We start from the raw sequence: 27,998 nt of genomic DNA, 5'->3' as shown, positions 1-27,998 counted from the left end.
TTGCCAAGGTTTCAGTATGAAGGAAAACAGGAACCTCTTGACACTAAAAATGTCTGTGATCACATTCGATATGAGGGTATGATAGTGAGGGCATAAGCTTTCTCGATCTAATGAAGATATCAACACAGCATTGTAGCTTGCAGTATGGAGACAAATAAGAGCTTTTAAGTGTGTAACTACCTGATGAATTTATGTTCCCTGCTCCAATAGAGCATGCCTTAGCTGTCAATTTTTGTATCAATCGTAGTTATATTACAACCATCTAGAACAATGATAACTGTACCCCCCCCCCCCCCATTCTCTGGCCCTATCCTGCAGTAAAGATGACATTCTATTATCGGGCAAGCACCCATCTGATCCAAAGTGGCATTTTAAAGGAGGGTTTTGCACAGAAACAGTGGCTGTTCAAGAGAGGATCCTAGAGCTAAGTGTCAAGAAGACAAAAAACAGTGAAACTTGAGAATACCTCGGGCAGATTTGATTAAATTGCGCACGGCATGTCTCTCTCTATCTATCTCTCTATCGTACGCAAGGCTCTACTGGGTTCATTGAATGTTTGCTACCATGCCGGCCATTTGCCCCTGTTCCTCTCTCCGGTATGCCCACAAATATTGCGAGTGAGACCCCACCGTTGACCGCATTGTTATTAAGCGTCCACCTTCGACCGTGATCTGCGCTGCCTGCGACCAATTACGCTGTTTACAAATGCCCTGGCTCGTCCCGTGCTGGGATCAGGGCGGGTGTTTAAATTGAGAATTAATGGCGGGCCTTTGTAAACAGTGTGTTGACGAGAAAACAGGGGAAAGCGGTCATTTCGAACCCCCCGGCATCTGGGTTAGGCAACACCTCGCCTCGCCAAGTTGTAACTGAAATGTGTGGAAGGTAATCAAGAGCTGAATGCAAAGGTGTGAAGTGAAAGAATACATGATATTTATTTGAAAAAAATGTTGACCTGAAAATTTGTGAGCGGAGCTGCCAAATCTTCACAATTCTGCAGCCAGCTTTCTGAAAATTTCAGATATGTCTTCATGTTTGGATGAGAAAATGTAAGAACCTCGCCAATTTGGAAATTACTTTGGCCCATTGACATGCACATAATGGCCAAGTATCTCCCTGATTGCTTGTTCGAGCTTTCCTGAGTTCAGCGAGTCAGTGAATGTTGGCAGCCCTGTATAGGGTACATCATGGTTGCTTAAATTGAAATTTTGAGGATTGCAGGAAAGAGGAAGTGCGACTGTGAGGAATCACAGATAAAGATTCTACACTATTTCTCTTTTGTTGCATTTCATGGCTATCTCTTTGAAAAAGGCAGGTACATATTGTAAGGCTGAAGATACTATGAAATCATTTTCAGATATATTAAGTAAAGTATTTAAAGTGTAACTACCCCATGGCTGACTAGTGTGGATTGGTACCAATTGGTACAGTTAGAGTAAGTAACATCAGTAGTTTATCTGAAGATGTGTAAGAGATACAAGTTTGAAAAAGTCCATCAAGCTTGTGTGAAAGTTGCATTTGTGCTCAGAGTAACATACCTTTTACAGCTGTAGCATTCTAGCCTCTGCATTGTGTACATTCTTTGTGAATGAGAAAAAGTGCTTGGAGAATTTTTTTAAAAAAATCATCTTCAAAAGCTTCCTGCATTTTTCAGTCACCGTGTGATAAAGATCTCTCTTTAAAGATAAAAGATATATCATAACTACCAATTTGGGATGTTATTTCACCAGTGTCATGAATTGTCACTCCAAGTTGCAAGTTGAGTTTACTTTCTACATCATATTTTGTGGGCATAATTTCTAGTTTTGATCTTTTTGGGGATTTGGAACTTGTAAGAGCATTTCATAAATTGTTAAACTTATAAAAGCAAGACATAACGATTACACTAGAGTTTCTGACTATTTGTGATACCATCTTGTGTGTTGTGTGTAACTACTTGTAGGCATCATGTATAGGGGATGATACGTGTGCATGTTGTATCCATCGACTTTTAGAGGTCGCATGTAACCGCCGTGAAATGTAATGAATACTGGTATTTGGTGAATAAAGGATTTTGGTTCCAGAGGATTCCAGCATGCCCTCCCACCCCTCTCCCCCCCCCCCCCCTTGCAAATTAGGGATACTGCCTTTAAAACTGTAAAACTGGGACTGTTATTTCTCCGCATTCCCAAGCGGGATGAAAGGATGAATCAGCGGTGTACTTGTGCGACATTGCACAGGCGCCTCCGATCAAGTGTCATGTGACAGAGATCGAGTGTCACCTGACAAATTGAAGTGTGGCCGAACATGACGGCGGGGCTCCAACCTGCTATCCAAAACTCCATACTGCTATGCTTTCGTGAACATCGCCGGGACTTGAAAGTGCAAGCTTAATGTCGCTTTTGAACCATCACAATTTTTTTTTTTTATTGTTATTCTTTTTTTCTTGAAATGACACACATCCCAACAAATCTTCTTTCCTCATGTTTCCTGTCCTCCTTTGTTTCATCTTGTCTGTTTCTGTCTTCAATATTCACTTTGTCCCATACTCTAATTTTTGCTTTTTATTATGCCTCCGCCCGAAAGGCGCCGGAGGCATTATTTTCTCTTCTTTCATCTTGGTTTATTATCATATATTGTAATAAAGATGATGTAAGTTTCCTCTCACTCATGGTGATAGATCCTATGCTTCTTTCTGCACAGAGCTGACAATTATTGGAATGCTTGTACAATATTCAACTCTTTTTCTTTGGCCAAATTGATATATATATACATTTGACTTTGAGATGAAAAATACGAGTTGATCTGAAGTATGTTTGTAAAGCATGCAAAATGAGTTGAATTGCTCCATTTCTAACGTAATGTGTAGATTCTACCTTCAGAGTACAATGTGTTATACCATGCGTCAGCATATTTTCATATCTCCAGAGATTGACAACTAGATTACCGTACAGTGACATGATGCCCCCCCCCCCCCCCCGCCCTGCTTGCTTTTTATTAAGTACCATAGGAATTTCTTATGAGTTGCCAGGTGAAGCATGAATCGTTCTCTTATGTTTAGCAGGAAAGATAGCTGACTGTATAAACAGAGCACTTGCAGCAGAAATAAACTGAAATGTCAATACTTTATATGACATATTTTTCAAATTATTTTTAATTGTTGTGAATTTCATGAGTTGGATGCTATTCACAAATTTAACAGTGCAGGAAAATATTAATTCTAATCCTGACATGAATGCAACATGCACACATACATTTCTATATCCATTGCTGTATTACACAACCATGAATTTAACCACTCATGAAATTTATTATTAGAAAAATGAGCACAGAAAATGGGATTCCATTGGGATTCGAACCCGGGACCTCCGGATTGCTAGTCTGGTGCTCTACCAACTTTACCATGCTCTACCCAGTCAGTAGAGCACCGGGCTAGCAATCCAGGGGTCTCGGGTTCGAATCCCGATGGAATCCCATTTTCTTTGCTCATTTTTCCACTAATAAATTATATTCATTTCTGGTCAGTTTTCTCTCGTTTGTGTTTGTTAAATTGTCAGGAAGTTCTGATTCAAAAAAAAATTAGACTCAGCTGGAAATATATGGCATATATACAGCAGCTTGTTTTAATAAAGATGGACAACCACTTGTGAGTGAGGGTGACATTTATAGAGTCTATATTCTCTTGGTGAGGTATATTTTGGATGTATCATGTAGAATGATGAACGAGCAACATGCAAGAAATGATGGAAATACAAAAAGATGCAATGACTGACTTTCTCTAGCTTTCCTTTTCCAAAGGACAGGAAAAAAAAGTACCAAAATTCTTTTTGGTGTAAAAAAAAAAAAAATCACCCATATAAAGGCACGCGGTGATGACTGAAAGAGCATCATACAGAATCATTTCCAAAGTGGCTAGTATGAGAAATAGGCAGATTCTTGCTCTGTGGTGGAAGCAACCTTGACTTTTCTCCCTGGAGAGCCCGGCTCTTTCATTCACTTATTCATTCATTCATTTATTCATTCATTCCTTCGTTCATTTGCTCTTTTGTTCGCCCATTCATTAGGAATGGGCCCCAGCGGTGTCGTTGAACTTTGAAAATGCTCTCATTTTCCGGCGGGGCGTGTTTTGCAGCCGCGCATGCGACGTCAAATGTGTTGGATGGCTGCAAGCTATTGTATGTCCCCAATCGCCCCGATTCACAAGTGTTTGTGCGCTGAGACCCTCGTTTTCTCCTCAGCTGACGAGAGGAGAATGAGAGAGAGATATATACAGAGAGATAGAGGCAACTTGACTGTGTGCTCCACCATTCCTTATGGCAAGGAGTTGCCATCTTTTATGCTGCATGCTTGGGGGGGGGGGGTGAGGTGATCACTTATCAATGTTAAACATTGAACAGTAAGCAACACCACTGGAAGTAACTCGTGAAGGCTTGCACAAGCATATACAAACACGGCGATGCGCAAATATCGCAAAACTCCCTCTACTGTTCCTTGTGCAGTTCAGTGGAGTTTATGGAGAACCTAGTGTTGTCTGTACTGGCAGTGGGAAAAAGTCCAGGCATGAAAAATGGGGCAGAGAATGAGTTTTTGAGGTGTAGTATGCAAAGGACAATAAACGTCCATCAATTTTGCTGCTGAAATCTCATCCTACGCCTGCCTTTTAGAATCTACCGTTTAACTTGAATTCCATGTTTCAACGTCGCTGTAGTTGTTATTTTGTAACATATTAGCATTACCTACTCCATCGCATATCCAGGCTATTGCACCCACATTTCTTCACCATTCCAGTGCACATTCCAATAAAATTCCAGTTTCCTGGCATTTTTGATGGATAATTTTTCCACAAACTCTATCCATGACAACCTAAAACATTGACAGCGACTTTGCCTTGGGGTCACCTAGCTGCACCGAAAGCGGTCAACTCAAATTTCAGAAAATGAAAGAAGCAGGTGAAAGAGTGAGCTCATCTCAAGGCATTTGGCCCAGAAACATCCATGGATTTGAAAAAACACCACAAAATACTGGCCCATTATCCTAGAGGATGATGGGATAGGTTTCGCTACTCCTTGCACCGATCTGCAGTAAGCCGGGAAGAAGAAATTTTGTGCCCTCCAGATGCCATGGCTGCTAGACGGTGTAACGTGGAATGATGTTGAGCTTCCATCGGAACAAAAAGTATTGCAGGCTTGCAGATGTTCTGATATTTCTTGAAATTGTGCTTTCTGTCAGAATGATTTATAATCGTTTAGAGAGAGAGAGAGAGTTTTTGAAAGAAGCAAGAGTGAGTTTGTGCTACATGGTATGTAGGAAGAATGCGTAAAATCTTTGCCTCATCGTTTGATCATTCAGAACACAGCCCTGCCCATACATTTTCATGTGAGTAAAAAATTATGTCTTGTTTTGAGAGTTCAAACAGATGACAAAATTCTCAGTTAAGGAGAGGCATTATAATGGTCTTTGTCAAATCATTCAAGGTATGATTGCATGCTTTCATTGACCTACAACCTCTTGATGGCCCACAACTATCTGGGTCACTTGAATTCAGATAAAGAACAAGAATGAGGGAATGATAAGGACATAATAATAATGATGACTGTATATGCAATAAAATACAATTAATGTTTGATGTGCTCCATCCTTAAGACTCAGAGCACTTACAAAATCACAAAAATTGAGCATTTATAAACACCATACAGAAAAATAAATTAAAACATTTTGACCAAGCTTCAATCCATCTGGACATCACACACTAGGCCCATGCAGGCACTTTTAATATGCATATTTGTGTAATTGTACATACATGTACATATACACATACACATACACGCATCTCTGTGCAGCGCTGGATGTTTGATTGAAACACATTTTCAGAGCTTTTTTCAAAGTACATTGTAGTTTGTGGATACAGACTGCCTAATATCAAGGGGAGATTATTCCACAGCTTTGATGCTGTAACTGAAGGCTCTAGCATCGGCTTGATTTCGAGTTATTGAGTAGCTGGGTAGAAGGTTATGATTTGAGGATCTGACATTTCTGCCAGGGATGTATTCAGTTAAGTGTCAGGGAATGGTTTGATAGTTTGAAATCTTTCCAGTTTTTTTATGTCATTACAAAAGTCCCTTGCCCAAGTCAGAAAAAGTTTGTCATCCCCGCAGCATGATTTTGCCAGCATCACAAAAAACAAATCCCCTTCAAGTTTTGCCTATTAGTTTTGGGATGATCACATTCGGTAGAGCTACATTCTGTCATGAAGTCGACAACTTTGCTTGAAGCTTGACAGAAAATTAGTTTCTTGCATCTTGAAGTAAAATCATTATTATTGAGTGCAGGAAACTTTTGAATGATTAAATGGGACCTTTCTGAGAAGGAGATATTGTATCACTTTTGTTATATAGAGGAGGCTGCGACTAATATGCAAACATGCATTTGAGACTTTTGCTTTTTCCACAAAGCAATCCTGAAATTGACAGAGGAGACAAATATCTTGCCAGCTTCCATTATCCATTTAGTTTTAGGGGCAAAGCTTTCACCTTGAAATAAAGAAACTAGTGCAAAAGAAAATGAGCGAGAAAGAGAGAGAGAGAGTTAGAAAATCTATTGCAAGGTTACATTTGTTACAGGAAAGCCCTCCTGTACAGCTCATGTGAATATATTGCAGGCGGATCTCTGAGGGCAGTGCATTCGCTGTAGATTTCCGGTGATGAGATTAGGCATTCCATGTGACAATTTGGCGAGCTTCCCTTTTGCCCCCCTTTAGTGGGGAGAGCGAATATCCCTCTTAAATCTCGTCGGGGGAGAGCAGAGGCCAATCGGCTGGCGAGGGCCACAGGCGTGAGGGACCTGCCGTATCCCCTCTTTGATGCAATTGAGATCCAATTGTTACGGCGACTTGCGCGCCGTCGTTGATATTTGATGCTTCTGTTTAGAGCGGCTTACCCCGAGACCCTGGAAGGTCAAACCACCCCCTCCCCCCTGCCCTTGCGGGCATGCGTGGCATGAAATAATTCGTCCTGAGAGTCGAGAGTTTCTGAAAACTTTATTGTGAGTAGGCTGCAGAAAGGAGGTGAAGGGGCACAACCTTTCATCACCTTGAAAGGGACATTCTAGATGATTTATGTAGTTCGTGTACATCTTGTAGTACATAAATCGATAGTGCACCGCCCTGGTACATAACATAGCTACCTACACTTAGCTCTAAATTGCACCAATGCAAGAGGAATTGGCTGACTGCTTTTACTGTATTACCTTTACAGGTTCTGCTCTCTTTGAATGAAAATTATTTGATAAGTGCTCTTGATCCATCTGATTCGATGCATGATGAATATTTTCTTGAAGTTCACAGGAATCTACATATATGTACAAGACAGCCTTGATACCAGACTAGTGTTTATCTACTCAAGGTTGCTGTTGCTTTTTGCTTGAGGATGTGATTAAATGTGTGTGTTCTATAAAATGGTGTGTTTATTCACTATGTGCACATACAATAACAACTTCACATCTTACCAAGATCTTCACTATAAGTAGCCTTAGTACATAATTTTGTATTTTTACCTATGTATAAAAAAAAAGATGAAAGTCCTGCTGTCGGTATATTTTTATTATTGTCATGAGATATATTAAGATGAAGGCCTTTCACACAGTCTAGGATTTCAATGTCAGCCCATGGCTTAGCAATCAAATTGTAAAACAAAACATAATTTCAGTAATGGTGGCTGTAGGGAAAGAGATGAGACAAACAGCCACACAGACCAGATGAATGAAGGCTACATCCCTAAACAGGACAAAACTCAATTCAGAACAGGTTGAACTGTTTATTTGGAGATCATCATTCATGGTGTATTCATGATAGGAAGTATGCCCATGGGGTAATGAAATGGCTTCTTATATAAATGTAATCACACGTATACCAAAACAGCAGTGATGAAAAATGAAGACTCCTCTTATTCCTAAAGAGTAATAGTCTTTGTAACTGGGGAATTTTTAATTGAGCTATTTAGAGATGGGTAAAGTGACATGATGCATTAAATGTCAAACTCATTGAAAAACAACATTTCAAGTAATTTGTCTATATTTAGTCAGTCGGCAACAAAAGGTAACTGGAGCAGTCAATGAAAACAGCAAGAAAAGTGGACACATTTGAGTTTTAACCCACGGAGCTTAAGGATGTGTGCTAGGAAAAGCCAAATCTATGAAATTTACTGAATTTTAGGCATGTGGGGCCTGTTGCAGAAGATTTTGAATCTGAGAAAACTCAGGTTATTTTTAACACAGTTTTTTTCCTGTGTCAAAGTCATTGACAGAATCATGCTAACCTGAGTTTCATTTTGTACCAGAGTGTTTTTTTCTTTTCTTTTTTTTATGTAAAAAGTTTTATGCAATAGGACCCTGGTATTCTTGTTTGGGCCTTCCCTTCATTTTTAAACATTTTTTTTTTTTTTTTTTTTTTTTTTTTTTTTAGTTGGGGGCAGGAGGGTTAGTATTCAACTAGTGAATATAAAAACTTAACTGACTTGGGGAAGTTCTCGTAAATGAACCAATAGTTTTAGTTTATATGTAAGATTGAGGACTTGTTGCTTGAGATGGAAAAGTGAGCTTTAAAAAGGTCAGCCATATTAATTAAAAGAATGAAGATTTAATCAGCTATGGGATGGCTTTGTGAAATGCAACAGGAATTATGGGAAAAAGCTAAGTCTGTAGCAACACCCCACCTCTGTCATTACAGCTCTGGACTGTATGGAAAAAAGTGGACTCATTTTCAGGCCATGTCGTGGTTAATGTTTCCTTAGCACCAGGATTGAGGCTTCACTTGAGGTATGTTTTGCAGGGGTCTGAAACACTCAAGGCGATCTGAAGGAATGCAGCCCTATTTGTTCTGGTTTTTTGTTTGTCTGGGTTTCTTTTTTTTTTCCCCTACCACAGGAAATTGAACCTGGCAGATATAATAGAAAGGCAATTTAGCTGCTCTTGTGTTTCAGATTAGGAAAACAACATTAAATGGATTATCGAAGAGATGGTTATAACAAGACGTAGTTTAAGAATGGGGGAGAGACATAGAAGGAGACATAGGGGAGACATATAGGGAGAGAGATAGAGGGGTGACACAGAAGGGAAAGACATAAGGTAGAGAGAGATGGGAGAGGGGGGCTGGTGGGGGTGGTAGAGTTACAGAGGAGAGAGACAGGGGAGTGACATAGGAGAGAGAAACATGGGGGAGAGACACATGGGGGAGATATAAAGGGAGAGAAACAGGGGAGGGACATAAAAGGAAAGAGATGTGGGGGAGACATATAAGAGAATGACCTAGGGGAGGGGGAGACATATAGGGAAGGAACAAGAAGAGACATAGGAGAGATATATATATATGGGGAGAGACAGGGAGAGATATATGGGAGAGAGATATATAAGGGAGAGACATGGGGAGATATATGCGAAAGAGATATGGGGGAGAGATATTTGAGGGGGAGAGATATTTCTGGGGGAAAGATATTACAGGGAGAAAGACAGGAGAGAGACATATTAGAGAAAGGCACATAAAGGTAGAGACATATAAGGGGAGGTATACAGGGGAAAAGGTGGTTGCAACATGAGACTTCTGGTTTGGTAGGGGTGAACATATAGAGGGAGAGACATGCAGGGAGAGGGATATATGGGGAGAGATAAAGAGGAATAGAAATATAAAGGAGGAGAGATGGAGTAAGAAGAGTGAATGGACAAAAAAAGAGATAGAGGGCAACGTAGGGAGAAAGATGGGTGCGTTTACTTTGCTGACATTCGGTATTTCTAGAGGAGACGATTCTGGCCTTGAATTGTTTGGGCTGCCACTGTTGGCATGAAATTAGAGGGGATAAATGATGAATCGTCGTGGGTAAAGCATGGGCCAATTATCGCCAAGGATTCTCCCCCTTCCCCTACCCACCAGCTCTTGGCCTATTTTCTTCGTAGTCATTTCTTTTTCCATTCTCCTGTCCCTGTGTAAAGTATGCATGCCCTAGAGAGTAATTGATGATTTTCCTCAACACAACCTTGCAGTCTCGGCAATAAATCACCGAGTTACCTTGAAGTATGGAGGGATGGATTCATTTCCTGTGGTGTAGAAACCCTGTGGAGTAATCTTCATTGTCATCATCTCACTTTTTGACCGCGGTTTACCTTTAAGAAAAAATGCTCAATGCAAAGCAGGCTTCAAGTAAGACTGCCGGAACATGATATTCACGGTCTCTATCATAAGGCCAAAAAAAAAAATTGTTGCATTGGCGTAACATGAGATTTTCAAATAGGGTCGGTCGGGCGGATTTTTTTTTTTTTTTTTTTTTTTTTTTTTTTTTTGCTACCTGCATTTTACGTGTAAAACTCGTGCTCAGCTCAGTAAACAGTTAAAACTGCTGCACCGAATGTGCTGTGTTCATCTATTCTACAAATCATTTATGAGGCCGATATTACTGGAATTATATCCCTTCACAGAATTTAAAGATGTTGAAATCCCTATCCTGAATGTTTTCACTTCATATTTTACTATTTTGACTTAGATAAGATAGATGCAAATTGACCCATATGTACGATCTTTTCATCGCACACGGCGATCTCTATTACAGTCCCACATATACAGATTCGTGTAAGTTCTCCACACAAGAAACCTATGGCAAAACTGTGCACAATACATCGCAGTCTGAATGCTACGTATACACTGAATAAATCTTGTTAGAGTACGCGTCCGTGTTGGAAACAGGTGACGTACTGATCAAGGAAGGCTTATGCGAGGCGCTAGATCTCTCCCTCGTGCATCCGATATCCCCAGAGCCGTTTCCACTTCTGGGTTTGTGCGATCGCGATCACAATCAATAAGATATTTGATATCGATAGCAAAAAAAATAATAAAAAAACATGGGGTCGGCGGAATTTTTAGGGTCGGGCGGGTTACGCCAATGCAACAATTTTTTTTTTTTTGCCTAAGTAGGTGTCATGTGAGGTGGACAAATTCAGGATTGGCAAGACAGACTATTACTTTACGTTGTTTTGTTTTTGCTAGCGTGATGTATGCAGGAACCAAGTGCCTCAAGAGACACAAGCCTTTCTGAACGTCGATTACCTCTTCCATGCAAGAGGGTTCCATCCTGTCGGCAAATACTCACATTCCACTCAGTCCCTGTCAAATAAAAACACTGGCGATTCACTCTCCGAACATTATTGTGCCGGAGTGACTTTTTTTCTGCCAGTTTTTTGCTTGTTTTTTTTTTTCAAGGCTTCCCCTTCACTCATTTGAAACATTGTCAAACATTTTGTCACTTTCTCTGGAATTCTCCTTTACGTCTATGGATTCACAGTCTGTCAAATGATGTCATGTGGAGCTTGTGTATGGTTCCGGCTTCGGGGGAATTCCCAGAAATACATTCAAAATATGTATACAAATATATTGCAATGATTTCCCCTTCTACCTCGCTAAAGCTATTCACAAGATGTTACTGCAAAAATTAAGATTTACATTACAAATTACTGGTATAGTGATTAGCAAGCACTAAGAGAACAATATTTTGATAAGCTTAGTTAACTGCATATTGATCCCATTTACTTGATGGACTAGTGCTTGCTATATTTTTTGTGAGCACTTGGTCTTGATTGGGTCTTTATTATTTTTGATAAAAACTTGTTTGTGTGATATTCTTACTCATCTACAGTATGAAAGATTTTTTTTTTTGTAATGTACAAGGAGTCTTTTAGGACAACTCTAAGACAGTATCTCCCCCCCCCCAAATAAACCATTTCACTGCAAATTTCACTTTGACAAAGCGGCTCTTGATCTTCCAACCAAATTTCTCTGAGGGTATTTTGTTGTCACAATGATATTAGCTCAAAATCGGTGAAAAAGAAGCAATTTGTTAATCATATCTCTGAGCTTTAATGTATGCACCATTTTCTTTTTCACATCAAATTGTAAAGATCATTTGATATACCTGACACCATGGTCACATACTGTATACGCCATATATTTCGCGAGTCTAAATTTTTGCGAATTGGGAATTCCCGACGATTTCGCGAGTGGTTAAATTCGCGATCGTTGAGTCCTGCACTGAACAGAGAAATGTACACGCGTTTGTCACATCCACATCGGGATCAGAGTCAATATTTTCGTGTGTATTTAATTTCGCGAGTAGCACCCGACTCGCGAAATTCGCGAAAATAAAAACCTTGCGAAATATTCGGCGTATACAGTACTTTTGATCACCTTGGGACCACCAAAGTGTCATCAATTCTTGTTGATGATAGTAATAGATGAAATGAAATGAACCACCTAGTGGTATGTTTTTCATCTATTTTTTTGTTTGATTAATATTTTTGTTTTATTGTTTAAAGTTTTCATAGCAAATGTATCACAATTCGACATGTGTGTTGAAATACATCCATATCATCTCTATCTCTCACAACGTGACTCGGGTCTTTAAAGTGTACCAATACCTTGGAAATCAAATATTTGTACAGCTAGAATACACACAAAAAAAACAACAACTATAATTCACCTGTGATACTCCCTGAAAGTATGCATATTTTGATAACTCAGATCATACATGGTGTATCTCTATAACAATTTGACACTTGTGCTCAACAGGTTTCAGTTCTGCTCCGTAAGCCCCTGTTCTGATGTGTGTGTGTTCTAGCTATACACATAAGTTTTTGCAAATAATATCGAGATTCCATGTCGATTGGTTAGCTGATCATGCGCACGCATTGCATATCACTATCATTGAAGACATATATTTGGAAAAAAATATTGATAGCGCGATTGTTCCGATTTAAAGAATTGGGTGATCGACTTGTCTATTTCAAGTCGTTTTTGGTTTTTTTTACTCTTTAAATGATACATTTAAACACCAATAAATAAAAATTGGAGTGACAAAAAAATTGTGATATTTTGGGGAGGGCATGTTTTCAAATATATTCTACAAATATAGCAAACATAATACTCAGGGTATTAGTACACTTTAACATGAGCAGCAGTAGTTATTTCATCCACACATCTGCCTCATCAGTCTAACACAAGGAAACGGTAGGCATGAAACAAAACACACACAAAAAAGTGGATGGAAGAGACTGTTTCATGTGCCTGCAGAAGGGTTAAATACCAATAAATGTGCTTGTGAGGCGCATTCTGGTCTGAGGCGCCGTAATGTGAGACTAATTCTTGGGGGCTGATTCTCAGAACTGCAATTAGCCGGGGGCGATATAATGGCTTTGTTGCGACGGAAACTTAAACGGCTCTCAGTCTCCCGTTACAGGACACACTGGGTTCATTAAGAAAAGTAAGAAAACTTTAACTTCCTTCAAGCTGTCTGGTCAGCATCTCAGTGAATTTGATAGAGATGTGCATGAAGCATTCAGAGCATCACCTAAGTGATGCGTTGTTTTTGTCCAGTGACAATCCTTTTAAGTCTCAGCACCTGATGAAAGGATAAACACCCTGTTAGTATCACTGCAGGAGCTGTAAAAGCAGGAATGTAACAACAGCAACAACCAAGCTGTGGCTGTGTATATAGCCTGTCTCACATGCATGAAGAAGCAACCCCCAACCCCACCCCACCCCACCCCACCCCCACCCCCACCACCACCACCCACATGACTGGACTGACTGGGAAGTTGTCATCTCAGAAGTAAAAGGGTGTTAAAGCTGTAGATTACTGATTATGCCCTTCCTGCTTCTAAGCTGACAAATTTGTGGATATCTGTTGTTAACTTTGTTTGCTTGAATTAAAGGCCCTCTTGACATAACAGTGTGATCAAGATATTAAAAGATATTTTGATTGTAAACCAATTTCCCTATTTTGAATTGAATTGAATTTATTTGTTCAGCATAAAAACAACAGAGAAGACATTGATGAACAATCATGACAGACACAGAGAAAAAAAAAACATAACTTTGGAATACATAAAGCTGAAGGGAAGCAGCCAACGAGGAATTAAGTTTCCTTAAAATCTGGCCGACCCAGAAAATCAATTTTTTTAAAATGCATTAGTGGTAAATTTTTCATATATATATAAAAAAAAAATGAGATGAACAGATATACCGTTGCAAGACAAACATAAAGCAATACAGCATGATACACAATACACTACATTTACATTACGAAGACAATACGAACAAAGTGAGTTACAATCATTAGATAGAATACATGTATTGCCAGCCAAACATGTCAGAAACTTAGGAATTATAATTTTGTATAAAATTCTCCTTAAGTTTACGTTTGAATACATTAAAAGAGGTAACTTTACGAATATCATCTGGTATTGAATTCCATATAAGCGGACCTTATTTTGAGGTTTGATAGTCTAATCACTCAGATTGGTGGAGAAATTCAAATGGTTTTATGCCAATTTCACCTTACTTTGTAGATTAACAGGAGAGAACAAACATTTGATGTATTTTTGAGTAGGTGGTATCCTTGATAATGATATGAGGATAGTATTACCATATGTGTGAACCCATCATGCTGTTCCAGATCTAATTGATATTAAAGTGAAAGCAAAATGTCTTTTCCTTTAATCTGATTGCTCTCTTTGTTCACTTTTTTTTAAAGTATTTGCACTGTGTCCCCAACAGTTATTAATTGATTTTTTTTCTCTTCCATTTATATGACTGGACAGTATTAAACCTACAAGGGACATAATAGCTATTTGAAACATACAAGTACATATGTGTTCAAGCAATGGATACGAAATAAAATCACAACAAAAGCTAGTCCACTGCATACTTTACCCATACAGGATGGTCCACTTCGCTTGTTGCACATTGTTGCTTCATTGTTTTGTTCATCTGTTGTTGCTTATCAAATCATAGATCAGAGTTATAAGTTTTCAACACTTCCAGCGTAGTTATCTTCAGTGCCCCTGTGTGGTGTGGTTTGGGAAAAGTCTCCTTTATACTTGGCAGTCATCGTGTAGGAAGCATTATATTTGTTATATACATTGTGATACCTTAGCCATTTCAAAACCAATTTTCATCACATAAACTTTGAATTCCCCTTGGAATTGTATGCCCTTTGTTATTTCATAAGAGGTTTCACATTATCTCACAAAAAAAGTTAGAAACCTGAGGCCCCATCTCAACCAAAACTATACCGTCCCTCTAAATTATTTTTGGTATATGTGAACAGTATTTAAATTTCAGGACATAATTTTTAATAACTTCATTCTTTAATACTCATTATTATTTTACTACAAGTGCCTGTGAAAATTTGACCCAGAAACTCTGGATTTTTTTTTCAGAGCAACTGCCCCTTGTGAAGCCTGCCATTATTGATTGGTGGCTCAAGTCCAGATCAGCTACAATTTGAAGCAAGTGATAATTGAGTCAAGTTCTTTAACTCCAACCACACAAGCCACCATTGAAAATCTGTAACAATTCTGAACCTCTCCAATAATTTTCTTGAGAATGGGAAATTGATTGTTGGCAGCCTTTGGTGTGATTGATTACTTCTCGAAAGATGGCAAGAATTGAGATGGAACGAAACTAGGCAGGCACGAAATTGCCCAAAGTGGTACGTAGTAATGGGGCAGAGGCTAATAGGCTAGTCAGTAAGTATAGCCAGAGGGCGTTAGATTTGATTTTTGTTTGTTCCTCTCTTCTTCTTCTTTTTTTTTGGGGGGGGGGGGGGAGGAGAGGGAGGGTCAACTGCATTTTTTTTCTGCCCCGGCTTGTCTAGTTTTGTGTTGCTCATCCATTAGCTCCAGAAAGCTCTATCCATTATCTTGCCATCCCCTCATCCTACCTCCTCCTTCACTATCAGAGAGCTTTCAGCACTTCATCCTTGTACTCTTTAGGGGGCCTCTGCCCCCCCCCTTTTTCCATTCCCACACCCCCCCCCCCACATATACACACACACATACCAGAAGTGATTAGCATACAGGCCAAAGTGCATCCATTTTACTGACCCCTCCGCTACCTTCTCTTCATTGACGTCGAGCGACACAGGATCAATTTCTCGAGGACCATTTGCCCTACTCGCCAGAAATTTGGCGACGTTTTAAACACCACTCGATTTTCAGTGCCCTTGATTGGCGAATTGACCCTGTTTCTTCGAAACTTGATTGCCCCTTTCTTGTTTCGCAGGAAATTCAATTAGTTTCAAATTGTTTGGTGTGAATGACAATGTTGCCAAGGAATGCAACTTGCAAGTGTTTTCTGTATAAAGGAAAATGTCTTTTCTTTGAAGTATCGACAAAAGAAAACAAAAAATATTTGTGAAACTTTGAGGGAATGTGACCAGTGACCTCAGATTTTTAACTTTTGAATGTCAGATCATCTTCTGTGACAGTGAAATATTTCACAGCAAAGAAATATTAGGGAGATTTTGTGGTCCACTGCACGAGTGCAAAAATGATTATGTGCATATATTTTGGGGGACGCATTCATATGGATGTTTAAAGATATACTCATCTAGAAAAAGTGCATCATGGTGAATTCAATGATTGCATGAGAGTTCCACTCTGATAGTGATGCAACTTTCAGCATGTGCTTCGCATAGCTCTCTTGCACATGCTGTGGTTGGGGCAACTTCCACGTTTCCATCATCAACAAATGGGACCAAGAGACAAGGACTCGCCGTCGTAAAATCAATTCGTTCAAAAGGATGGGCATACTATTGCTGAGGTGTCTGGAGCAGAATCATAATGGACTTTTTTTATGAATACTTAGAACCAGAAGAATTCACAGTGACAGCATGAGTAATCATATGACATATTTTATTCAAATTTGTATCAGTTTGATACCTTTACTTTATTCCTTCATGTACAATTCCCCACCATGGACTGTGATGATTAGAGTAGAATCAAAGGAACAGGATGGTAGACATTTCATTAGAATCAGACGTCAGTGTATGAAGAGATGAAATTTCAGATGAAACCTTCTAGAACAGTTGATGTGTTGTTTGTTGAGCGCTAATAGACGTTGTTTTTTGAGCTGTCAGCATGCTGGCATGATGTTCTCCTGAGAAAACCATCACTATGCAATTTGAAATCGCACATTCTAGATCAGTTTATAGCCGCTGTCTAGTTTTTCAACAGTTTTAAAACAGAGCTACAGTTATTTCTGGGTTACTAAGGGTGAAAAGTCCCCCTCACCCTTGCCGCACCACAGTCTACCTGGTACACTGCCGAGATGGATGCGTGGCACCTCAGTAAATTCAGTAAGTTCATGTCTTTTGTAACTTTTAGTTTTAAATGGACTTTTCCATTGAGTTTGAGTGATAACTTTTCAGAGAAAACTCAGCAGCAGACACCAGGCATATGCTGGCATGAGACTGTGGAACTGTGAGCTGTGCTATACAGTGTGTCAACATTCTCTGTCTTATACTACTACCAGTCTCCTCTTCTTCTGTTTTTCATTCTTCATCTTTACGATCTGCTCCTTCCCTCGATCCGTCTATTCTGCAACCTTCCCTCCATCCATGGTTTCGGTATAGCCACAGTTTCCCGCCTGCCGGGATCATGTGATTATTAGCAAAGTCATTGAGGCCTTTGCATGGTCATATTGGGGGGGGGGGGGGGGCCTGCAGTTTTGCAGCGATGCGTGTTTCTAGGGTAATTGTTGGGAGGCAATACGCTCCGACCCAGATCTCGCGCGCTCGATCCGTCACGTTATAGCGTCTCGGTGCATGGGCGGCAATTCCCCACCGGGCTTCCCTCTTTTTCTATTAGCTAGACTGGCACACTCTGGTAAGCTAGGGTTACAGAACAATTCTCACTGTTGTTGAATTGTTATTTGTGAATGTATATATAGAGATAGGCAAAAAGAGTGAGAGGATGAAAGAGATAGAGAGGGAGGGAGAGAGAAACAGGGCACTACGATAAGCAAATTTAGCTAGAGTTCGAGCAATTTCATCTTTGTAAAGCATCCTTAATAATTGAGTGAAACGGATGCTTCATGTACTGGTATCTTAGCTAGAGTTTGAGCAGTTTCATCTTTGTAAAGCATCCTTAATAATTGAGTGAAACGGATGCTCATGTACTGGTATCTTTGATTCTTCCTTGTGCAATTTCTAAATCAAGCAACAACTAAGCCTGGTGAGCTTAGCTGTTCTATAGCATCTGTCATCTGTGCATCGTAGATTGGGTGTTCCACTTCCAAAATGCCTCCTATTCATAACTCTGCTGATTTTTAGGTTGTTTCACTTGAAGAGCTTGGGTAGGGATTGGGGAGGTGTAGTTGGTGCTGAAGGTTCAGATTATCTGCACAAAATCATTGAGTTTGCGGTAATTTATGCACGTTCATTTTAACAGATTTTCATGGTCAGGTTCACATCACTTCTGGTAGCTAGAGTGAAAACACACAGCTCGCCTGTACATGAGCACAGCTAGAGTGAGAATTAAGTTTATGAATGTACGTGGTGACACAGGCCACATAATACAGTGTTCACAAACTTAGAATGTCGGCATTCAGGATCTTCAATCTACCAGTCTTTTCCTTAATTTGTCAATACGACAATTTGTTGTGGCTATTTGAAATGTTAAGATGGACCATATCTGGTGGTTTCCTAGAATTTTAAAGCCAATTACGGAAGAAAAGTATATTATGTTGTCTTAAAAGTATGATGATTGATTAACTGTATGGGTTTGGTTTTTTTAAACTCCAGCCACCGCTCTCCCTGACTCTGTGTTATATAGATACCCGGATGTCCGACCATAAGAATAAGAATATCAAAATTGTCAGTTCTTCATGACTTTGTTCTGTATGATTCCATATGATTATTTTCTTGATATCTAACATTGGATGAGGATGATGATCGATACCATTCTGTGTTTAGAGAAGTGAAACAGAGGAAGACACCTTTAGTGCAAGGGGTATAGCTTTCTATTTACTTCTTTGCAATGACCAGACTGTAAGCATCTAGTTTTCACATGAGTGAAAAGGAGCCAGACGTAATTAGTTGAATGCACATTCCAAGTTGAAGCAATAGGCCAGTTTGTGAGTATATTGAAATCTGTGCATGCATTTCCTCTATTCAGGACCCAGTGACTAACTATTCCACCCACCTGTATACTTAATGATTGTCAGGACAAGTCTTTGTTTTAAAAGGTGTGCATGCAATTTGAGAATGTTGATAGCAAACTGGTCTATTTGTGGGTTTGTGTGTCCACACTTTGCATTATCATCGTAAAACAGCTTGGCCATTTTCTGGTCCTCCACTTCACCCCCTCCCCCACTCTGTCACACACACACACACACACACACACACACACACACACACACACACACTTTTCTGACTCTGGCCCGCCTCGAGCAACCTGTCGAAAAGGTAGGCCAGCCGGCTGGCCCTTCATCTTTGCTAGAGAGCTGTCTTCTCCATCTTGAAAGCTTAAGAAGCTGTCTAGGGTGCAGTACTAATCGATGAAACGCAATCTCCTTGTGCCATTGTTGGCAAACAGATGCATCTCTAAGAGCAGCTCCTCTTGTAATTCCTCGTCCTCCTCCTTCTCCTCCTCCTCCTTCTCCTCCTCCTCCTTCTCCTGCTCCTCCTCCTCCTCCTCCTCTACCTACACCTCCTCCTCCTTTTCCTCTTTCTCCTCTTTTCTTTTTTCTCGTCCTGCTCCTCTTCTTCTCCTCCTCCCGCACATACCTTCCCTCTCCTCATTCTCTCCTCCTCATCATCATCATCATCATTATATTCCTCTTCCTCCTCCTCCACCATATTTTCCTTCCCATCTCCATCATCTTCCTCCTCCCCTCCTCTCCCTCTTTCGCCATCTCCTCCTTCTGCTCCTTCCTACCTTTCCTATGATCTTTTTCCTCCTCATCATCATGATATTATCATTCCTCTTCCTCCTCTTCCTAACCTACTCCTCTCCTTCTCCTCCTTTTCCTCCTCCTTTTCTTCTTTCTGCTTCTTCTTCTTCTCCTTCGGAAGCAATTGCAATGTCTTGAAGTTCAATGTTGCAGTAATTCTTTCAGTAGTTTCACATCTTGCTGAGATTGCAAGATTAGCTGGATGCTAAATCTGAAATTGTTTCCCAAAGGAGATAAAAATGCCATTAAAAACTGTATTAAAACCATCTTAAAGAGAATAGACCCATTTTTTACCTCCGCTTGAACCTGTTGCTTCTCTTCATTTCATTCTTGTTCCACTTTTTTCCCTCCCTCCTCATCTCTTTTTAGGGAGTGGACCCTTGTTGAATGAGGAAATAGATCCTCATCCTAGCCCTGTCTATTGTCTTTATTCATTTATACCACCTGTCGTTTCAAGTGACATCCTTGTAAAATGCTTTGAACCTTTTCAGATTGATAACAGCGCTTGTATGTAAACGAGTTTAGAAGCGTGTTTTGTCTAAGTCTCGTTCCTTCCTCAGAGATGCTTCTCAAATCAAATTTGGCCTGTCTTGATCTGAAGGTGTTTGCCAATTAAGGTTTGCTTGATTGTTGGAGCATGTTTGTTACTAGTATCTGAATGGTTTGGTCTTTAAAGGAAACCACAACCCAAACGTAAGTTTGGATTTACTGAAGGCAGCAGTATTAGTAGAACACATCACTGAAAGTTTGAGGCAAATTGGAGAATCCATTTCAAAGTTATGATTTTTTTTTTTTTACATTGAAGTGCTTTTCTGCTGGATAAGGAGATTACCACACTTCATGACGTCATTCTGGACAACATATAAAGAAAATACAAGGAGAATTTCTAAAAAATTTCTTCATGAAAAGCACACATTCCATCAACTTGTCACTGACATATCGCTGTAGATTCTGATTCCTCCAGGTAGTATGCTAAAAGCGTGCAAATTAAATCTGTTCAACTGGACTTACTTGTGAAAATCACGGAATGTACAGACAGAGCTGAAGAAGTGACTCGGACGAGTCTCAAAACCGCTCTCTCCGTGATTTTCACAAGTAAGTCCAGTCGAACAGATTTAATTTGCACGCTCTTGTCACTGACATGTTAAGGGTAATATTATTTCCCTGGCTTTCTGAAAGAGGTAAGTCAGGTGCTCTTTTATTATGCTCTTCTATCATAACTTCTTAAGTGATTGTCCAATTTTCCTCAAACTTTCAGTGATGCATTCTACTAATTTTGCTGCTTTCACTCAATCCACATTATAATTGGGCTTTGGTTTCCTTTAAAACACATCTGAGGAATTGGTTTAGATTAGCTTAATCTCCACTTGCTTCCGCTGATAGACTGCATGTTCTTCAGGTAGATGTGTAGAGAGTGTGTGTATGTACACATGTGCTCTTGCGAGCATGTTTTCCTGGAGTTGTGCAATCGATCGATGACGGGGCATGGAGTTTGATGAACAGCTTGAATATGGAACATCCTTGGCAGTCTGCTGTAGGCAGGGAGCCTCAATGTTGTGTCTGCACACAGCGTAACTTCAACATGTATGACGTTGCAGCAATGTGATTAAAATCAAGTTTTAAATTCAATGTGAAACTGCTCTTGTTCAAACATACCACCTTTCATTTCAAGGTGCATCCCTGCCTCGAAACCTTTTTCCCCATGGGACCATCCACAAGTGTGTCTGAATCCTCTTCCAGGCTTTCCCCACTCGGCGAGCACTCGTGGCTCGAGAGCTCGGCTTTAACTGCCTGGGAATTTAGCCGGGACCGGGAAAGTTTTCATTTCATCAGCTTCTTCTCTGCAAATGCCAGGCTTGCGTCGACAAGATTTGATTTCATCCAGCTTTTCTTTCTTTTTCTTTTTCTGTTTTTTCTCCGCGGGAGCAGAGCGGGGGTTAGAGACTGCGATAGATCTCAGCCGGTGGGAATTAATGTAGTGGCATGTTTTGTTTTGTGGTTGCTGTTATTTCTCTTAAAGGGAAGCGGAGATGAGGATGCGTCTCGAGTGTACCGGTGGGTTTCGGCTCGAAGAGGAGTCTAGGAGCACATTTGGCAGGTGGAGGGAGACGAAGACATCTTGATGCATCGCTGTGCTTGATATGGTGTAATGAGTCACTTTGGTTGGGGTGAGGGTTTGGGTAGCGATGAGGGATAGGACGGAGGTTGGAGCAACGGGTGTTTGGAGCAACGGGTGTTTGGGGGATTCAAGATGTCTCTGTTTCGTGTGCAATGAATTTGAACCATGATGGATTCATGCACAATACATCATTGGCATCAAGTGATTGCTGTAGTCTTTCGCAATAAGCGACTCTGGAAAAAATATAAGGGTTCTGCTGATTCACAGACACTGAAAATCAATCAGGATTGCATTGAGGACCATCTTATTGCAGGACATGACCTTTGACTTGAAAAAGTAAAGTTTGTTTCCGTGACTGTCTCTCTATTATCTTTTTACTGTTTGATGCTTGTACTTGAAACTACACACGGACCTCTTGCGTGTATTTGAAGAAATTTTGCATAATTGTGACTTTCATTGGTTTGGAGGTGAGTCAGTGTGTATGAGTTTATATGCATAGGAGGGGAAAAGGCATTCAAGTGCTTCCACATCTTCACACTTGTGCATCATCCAAAGATGTGAGACATATTGCTCCCAGCTAGGAAGGATATCATGCAGAAGCTTTTAAGTTGTATGGTTCATACAACATTGGTAGTCGAGATGTGTGATGCTTGCTTGTGGTTCTTTTCTTGTTGTTTTTTTTCCAACATCATTTTTAAGTCTGAATCTGCAGACATCAAAAAAGTAGGTTAGCTGTATGAACTTTGTGCCTGCCAGAATTTTCTTGAGTTGCCATGGTTACAGGTTATACACACTAACACATACATGTACATGTACACACATAATTCTTCTCCTCCTTTATACGAGTGTGGGCAGTCCACATAAATGTCAGACTCATGGTAAGGTCATGAATACAGGGAGACATGTGTAATCAAATCTTAACCCTAATCCGTCATTAAATGAGACGAAATAAACCCCTATTTGGTCCATCAAATCAAATGAAGCCCACATTCCACTCAGCCTTTTTTCTTTATAGTTCTGATATTGGCATTCTACAGAGTTGTATGCCCACCAAAAAGTGCAACAAGAAAGGCAGCTTCATTCTTACATAGTAGCATTTAGAACCATATAATAAAGGTTTTTCTTTCTTTCTTTCTTTTTTAGATTGCAGTGCCTGTAACTTGTTTGTCCAGAATATTGCTGAGCATTATTTCACGTGAGCATTTTGACAAGAAACAGGTGTAGCTACGATTCAAAGATTGTATTTTTGTCTGGTGTGTGTGTGTGTGTGTGTTGGAATGAGATACATGGATGTCACAATGCAGTCAATTGTTTGTGATTATCTTCCTGGAAGGTAAACTAGCCTGAATGTTGAGCCTTGCGAAGGATAATGCAAAGGTTTTCCAGGTATTGTGCCGGAGTTTTAATCACCACCACTCATGAATCACTTGCTGTTGGTAACTTGAAGGCCAAAGTGCCTCAGATGAGTCCAGAGTCTAGGTTCCAGAGTTTGATCTACTTTGACACAGTGCTCCAACATTCATTTAAAGTTATATCAATCATCTTTATGACTATTTGCCCTTTCTGATTACCAGTGAGGATTCACATAAGATAAGTCCTTTTATCAGGAAAAAGAGAGTCCAAGGTTGATGCTGTCAGCTGTGGTATGTGCAGAATGCAGCCTCCCTAAAAAAAAAAAAAAAAAAGCAACATAAGAGTGCCGTTACTGATGACATTCCCATTACTGTTTCCAAATGATCAGGTTGTGTTTTCATGCCGTCGTTGTTGCATAACAACATCAGGTGCCGCTGTTTGTCATCTAGATTTTAATCTCACCTGTCACGGCCTCTTTGCGCCGCTAATCTGTCTCCATTAATTCCTCGTTAGTGCGCCGCCTCGGTTCGCGGGCCCTCACATTGGATTACGCTGCGACGGAGGGGATGGAGACCCCGCGGACTTTCTCCGTCGCAACAGTGATTAGAAAACGCCCCCTGTGCCAAAGGGTCATTGGCGGATTGAAGTGTGGGAGTAATCAAGGCTGAGACTTTCATAGCAGATCCTGCAATTGGTTCTTAATTTGATTAAGTGAAAGGGAAGATTTTTTTTTTAAATTCCCTTTTCCAGATTTTGTGAGGCTGTGGATGTTGGGATGGGCTTTATGTCTCTTTCTGACAAAAGTATTCAGAGGATTGAGAGATGGATAGAAAGAAGGAGATAGATTAAGAAAAAAAAACTTTTGAGTGTCAAGAGAATGAACAAATTTTGTGAGTCTTATGGTGGTATGGTGTGCACGGTGCTGGAGACTGTCTAGATTGATTAATTTCCTCTCTAGGGGATATACCGGGATGGAGTCCATGATTTGAGCATAGACACGATACATTGCAGGCAAGGAATTGTGACAGGAAGTGATGTCTTCTATTCGAATAAGATTCCGATATTTTGATACATTCTGATACGGTTTGGATACGTTCCAAACAGCAGGATGATTTCACATCTAACCTAGATCTTACCACATGAAAGAGAGACAGACAGACACACAGGCAGACAGACACACAGACCTACATATGTGATCCTGCCTCACAAAACCAACAAAATGTCGCCAGACATAGGTTTTTAACTAAGGGCAGATTCTGAAACAGCAGACCCTAAGCTTTGAAATGATGAATAACTCGATTCAAATTGACTCTCCTAACCTATCTGAATATTGGAAAGAAATCACACATAGTGTGAACTGAGAAAAGAGGCTCTGAAGTAGAGGGTCTACTCAAGCACTTAATCTTTACTCAGCCGTGGTAGCTGTGCAATGAATGAGACAAAAAAACAAAAACAGGATGTAAACTATAGTAGCAACAACAATGAAGGGATTATCAGAGTAAGCGGAAATTGAGCATGCATTATGAACACATTTTTTTTTTTCATGATTAGTGCCAACTTTCAAAGCATTAGCATTATCCTTTCAAAAGTTATTAGAGTTGAAAGGGAAGAGTGTGCAAAGGATTTTCAAGAAATGAAAAGGGGCCTCTAAGACATATCTGATTGCATAACTCTACAAAAAAAGGTTGTAGAAAACTGCTGAAAACACACTTTCCCATTCATTTTATGATCCCAAACTTAAAGCATAATGTAGATTAAGACTAACTCATTCAGGAAATATGAAAAACTTAAGATTGACTTGGTTGACCCATTTCACCCTTTTTGAGTCCTCGCATAAAATCGAAGGGTGCGACTTTTGTGACTTTTTTTTTGTCATGCACAGTCACATGTAGACTGATAGACTGATTGGCAAATGTGAGAGGCTTAAAGAAAGGAGTGTAGAAGAAGAATTTGTGAAGGGGTTCAATTTTGCTGTCTTGCTGTTTTGGTTATAAATCATTCAAAACGCCCAATTTGTACATTGAACCCTGGAGCAAAACGGCACTCATGTGCCACTGGAGTGATGAAACCTTGTATCTCAAATTCTGGTGAACTTTACTTTTTTGGCTTAATTATCAGATAATCAGTTAAGTGATGTCCTGTCCAAAACCTAGCTGTCTTACTCCCAAAATGATGCCACCACGGCATGTCAAAGGAAAGGTGATCCCATTTGTTATATTACTACTACCATGTTTTTCACTGTCCTGAACATTTGACATTATTGAGTTATGAGGTTTTATCACCCCAACAGAGAATAGCCTCATGTAGGACTGCATTTGGAGTACAATTTTTTTTTCTTTTTTCACACTGTAAGGAACATTACTTGCCAAAATATACGAAGTTTCATAGCATGATATGACAAGTACTGTGGCTGATTTTTCTCCTTTTTTTGTCAGGAAGGGAGGAGTGAAAGAGGGACCAAGAGTATCTCTGCATCCCCCTGTCACCAGTACGACATTAATCCCATGAAAAATAAATTGCTCCGCTGATGCACTTGATGTTGAATGGTTCAATTCGTCTTCATCCAGCCACAGAGTATGGTGCCTCAGGGAAAATTTTTACTCTTCCCTACTCCTCCACTGCCCCTCCCCCATGCACACACACGCATGCAAACACACACACACACACACACACACACATACACACACACCACATTGGCATAGTTAGTGTTTGTATGCATTTGTCCCTTTCAAAGGAGGTCGAACAGTTTATTTGCCCTTTTCTCCCGCAGTCAAACACTGCCAGCGCTTGGCGCAGACAGGCATGATTTATGCAACCCCATTTCTCCGTATCCACCCTGACATGCCCACATTCGTGGAAGTGGCCGGTACGCAGCGCAGGACAAATTGCCATCAGTGGCAATTTGCGATTCTTCTCAGAGACTTGTCAAGGTGTACATATGTGGACAGGGCCTGTGTGAAAAGATTCAGTCTTACTCTGCACCTGATCAGTGTTGGCAAAGTCCTTGTCTTTCTTTCTTTTTTTTTTCTTTTTTAGCATTGATTCCCATGATGGTAGTCTGAAGTCTAATGTGTAAGCCTGTCACGTTGTGGCTCTGACGTGAGCTCACTCTGCTATTTTGTTGCTTGTATCACATCATTACCCTTTAATCACTCCTACATCTGTAGATTACTCCTGAATTTATGCAGTTTCATGGCATTTTAAGGAGTCCAAGATGCAAGATGGATGTGACAGCAAGTTGTGAGCAAGGAGGATCAATTCCTCTTCGATGCCACGACCGTAAAATGTTCAGGCAAATCTCCTTGCCATAGAGAAAAAAAAAAGTGAAGAGAAGACGTGATTCTGTGACTCTTTTCAGGACACAGTCATACATGTTGAATGACTTCGAGAACTCAGTATGGGATTTTTATGTTCACAGTGGGGATTTTTGTTTGTTTGTTTTTTTGTCATGTAGGAAGCAGTAGGTTGATTGGCTGCTGTGACCATCAAACTGCATCTGTTTTTGCAGCCATAGAAAAAGAGTTATGGGTTTTGATTAATCAGTGGTAGTATGATCTGATACTCAATTCCGAACTCTGCAGATGTGTGAAATACTGATATTGACTTTCTCAGAAAAAGTTGCAGGTTTCATCTTACATGTTTATTTTCCTGTTGTTTGTTTGTTTGTTTACAGATGTGACAACAACAAGTATACCCTCCGGTATCTCCAAACCCTCGCCAGGATCAAGTCGAGGAAACGAGAACGGCAGCCTCTGGGCATGAGGGCAGACGAAGTAGAAGATGGGGATGAGGAAGATTTGGAAGGCGATGGTCAGCCTCAGGATGTGGGAGAGGATGAAGGGGATGATGGAGACGAGATGGTCCTCCTCAGGGATTCGGCAGCTCTCGTCGACAGCGATGACTCCGAGACGGAGATCGCGCCCCTTTTATGATGTCAACCCTCTCTGTCTCACCTGATATAATGAGATGTTTGTCAAGGGCTGAGAACTCTGCGCTGGCTACGGATGATGCAACCCCCATATCATCTGTTGATCCACAACATATTCTTCCAAACTCCACATGGACACGTGCAGATTGGTGTGGCCTGATTTCTCCGAAGCACCATCAATCTCTGCCACCCTCTCCTTCTAAAGCTCCTGTGGAACAAGATGCAGAGAAATGGAGTCATCAGAATAATTGGATGTTGGTTGCTCAGATGGAGAAATCTCGGACGGATACCCTAGTGCCTCGGAGATGCGAGATCATCAATGTTTGTTACCCTATATCCCCCAATCTGCCTGCGGCTGCCCCTCGCAAAAATCACTGAAAACCTGCCCGCAGCCACCCCTCATGAAAATCACCGAACCCCCAACGGTTGCCCTTCTACTTGTTTGTATGTATGTATGTATGTGTGTGAGGTGCAGAGGTGTGAAATGTGTGTTTTTCCTGGTATGGTTCGTATCATCCCTGTATCATCTTACCCCGCAAGTTAATCAATATAAATACACAACTGACTTGTTCAAACCCAGGCCAAGGTGTGAATGCTGCTGCATCCTTCAGTTGATATACGTTGACATTGAAAAAAAACCTTGTGATACTGATGACTTGCATATAGTCTGCTTGTCTACAGGATATCTCCCGTCTCTTTCCTCCCCATTTCTCTCTTCCTCGTTGCCTCTCTACCTTATCCTTATCTTTCTCTCTTGGTATTTCATTTGTCTCATCTTACACTTGGAAAACATGCTAACTTGAAGACAGAGATTACATGTTGTTCGTGGAATAATAAATCAGAGCTTGATGATT

General features: G+C 40.3%; 1 protein-coding gene across 1 annotated transcript in view; it reads left to right on the top strand.

Moving 5' to 3' along the window:
* The window catches only part of LOC139733111 (periodic tryptophan protein 2 homolog), a 96,394-nt gene extending 69,083 nt beyond the window's left edge, over positions 1-27,311 (top strand). Inside the window, exon 18 of the mRNA XM_071643958.1 lies at positions 26,890-27,311. Coding sequence (XP_071500059.1) covers positions 26,890-27,148 — 259 coding nt within the window. The 3' untranslated portion in view covers positions 27,149-27,311. The remainder of the gene's footprint in view (positions 1-26,889) is intronic.
* The last annotated feature ends 687 nt before the right edge of the window (positions 27,312-27,998 follow it).

The sequence above is a fragment of the Diadema antillarum genome, unplaced genomic scaffold (assembly GCF_040938485.1).
Source record: "Diadema antillarum isolate AM-2024a unplaced genomic scaffold, OU_Dant_1.0 seq00000460_RagTag, whole genome shotgun sequence".
In the NCBI taxonomy this organism is placed as follows: domain Eukaryota; kingdom Metazoa; phylum Echinodermata; class Echinoidea; order Diadematoida; family Diadematidae; genus Diadema; species Diadema antillarum.
The sequence above is the reverse complement of the archived record's forward strand: the minus strand, read 5'-3'. Positions and strand labels throughout refer to the sequence as shown.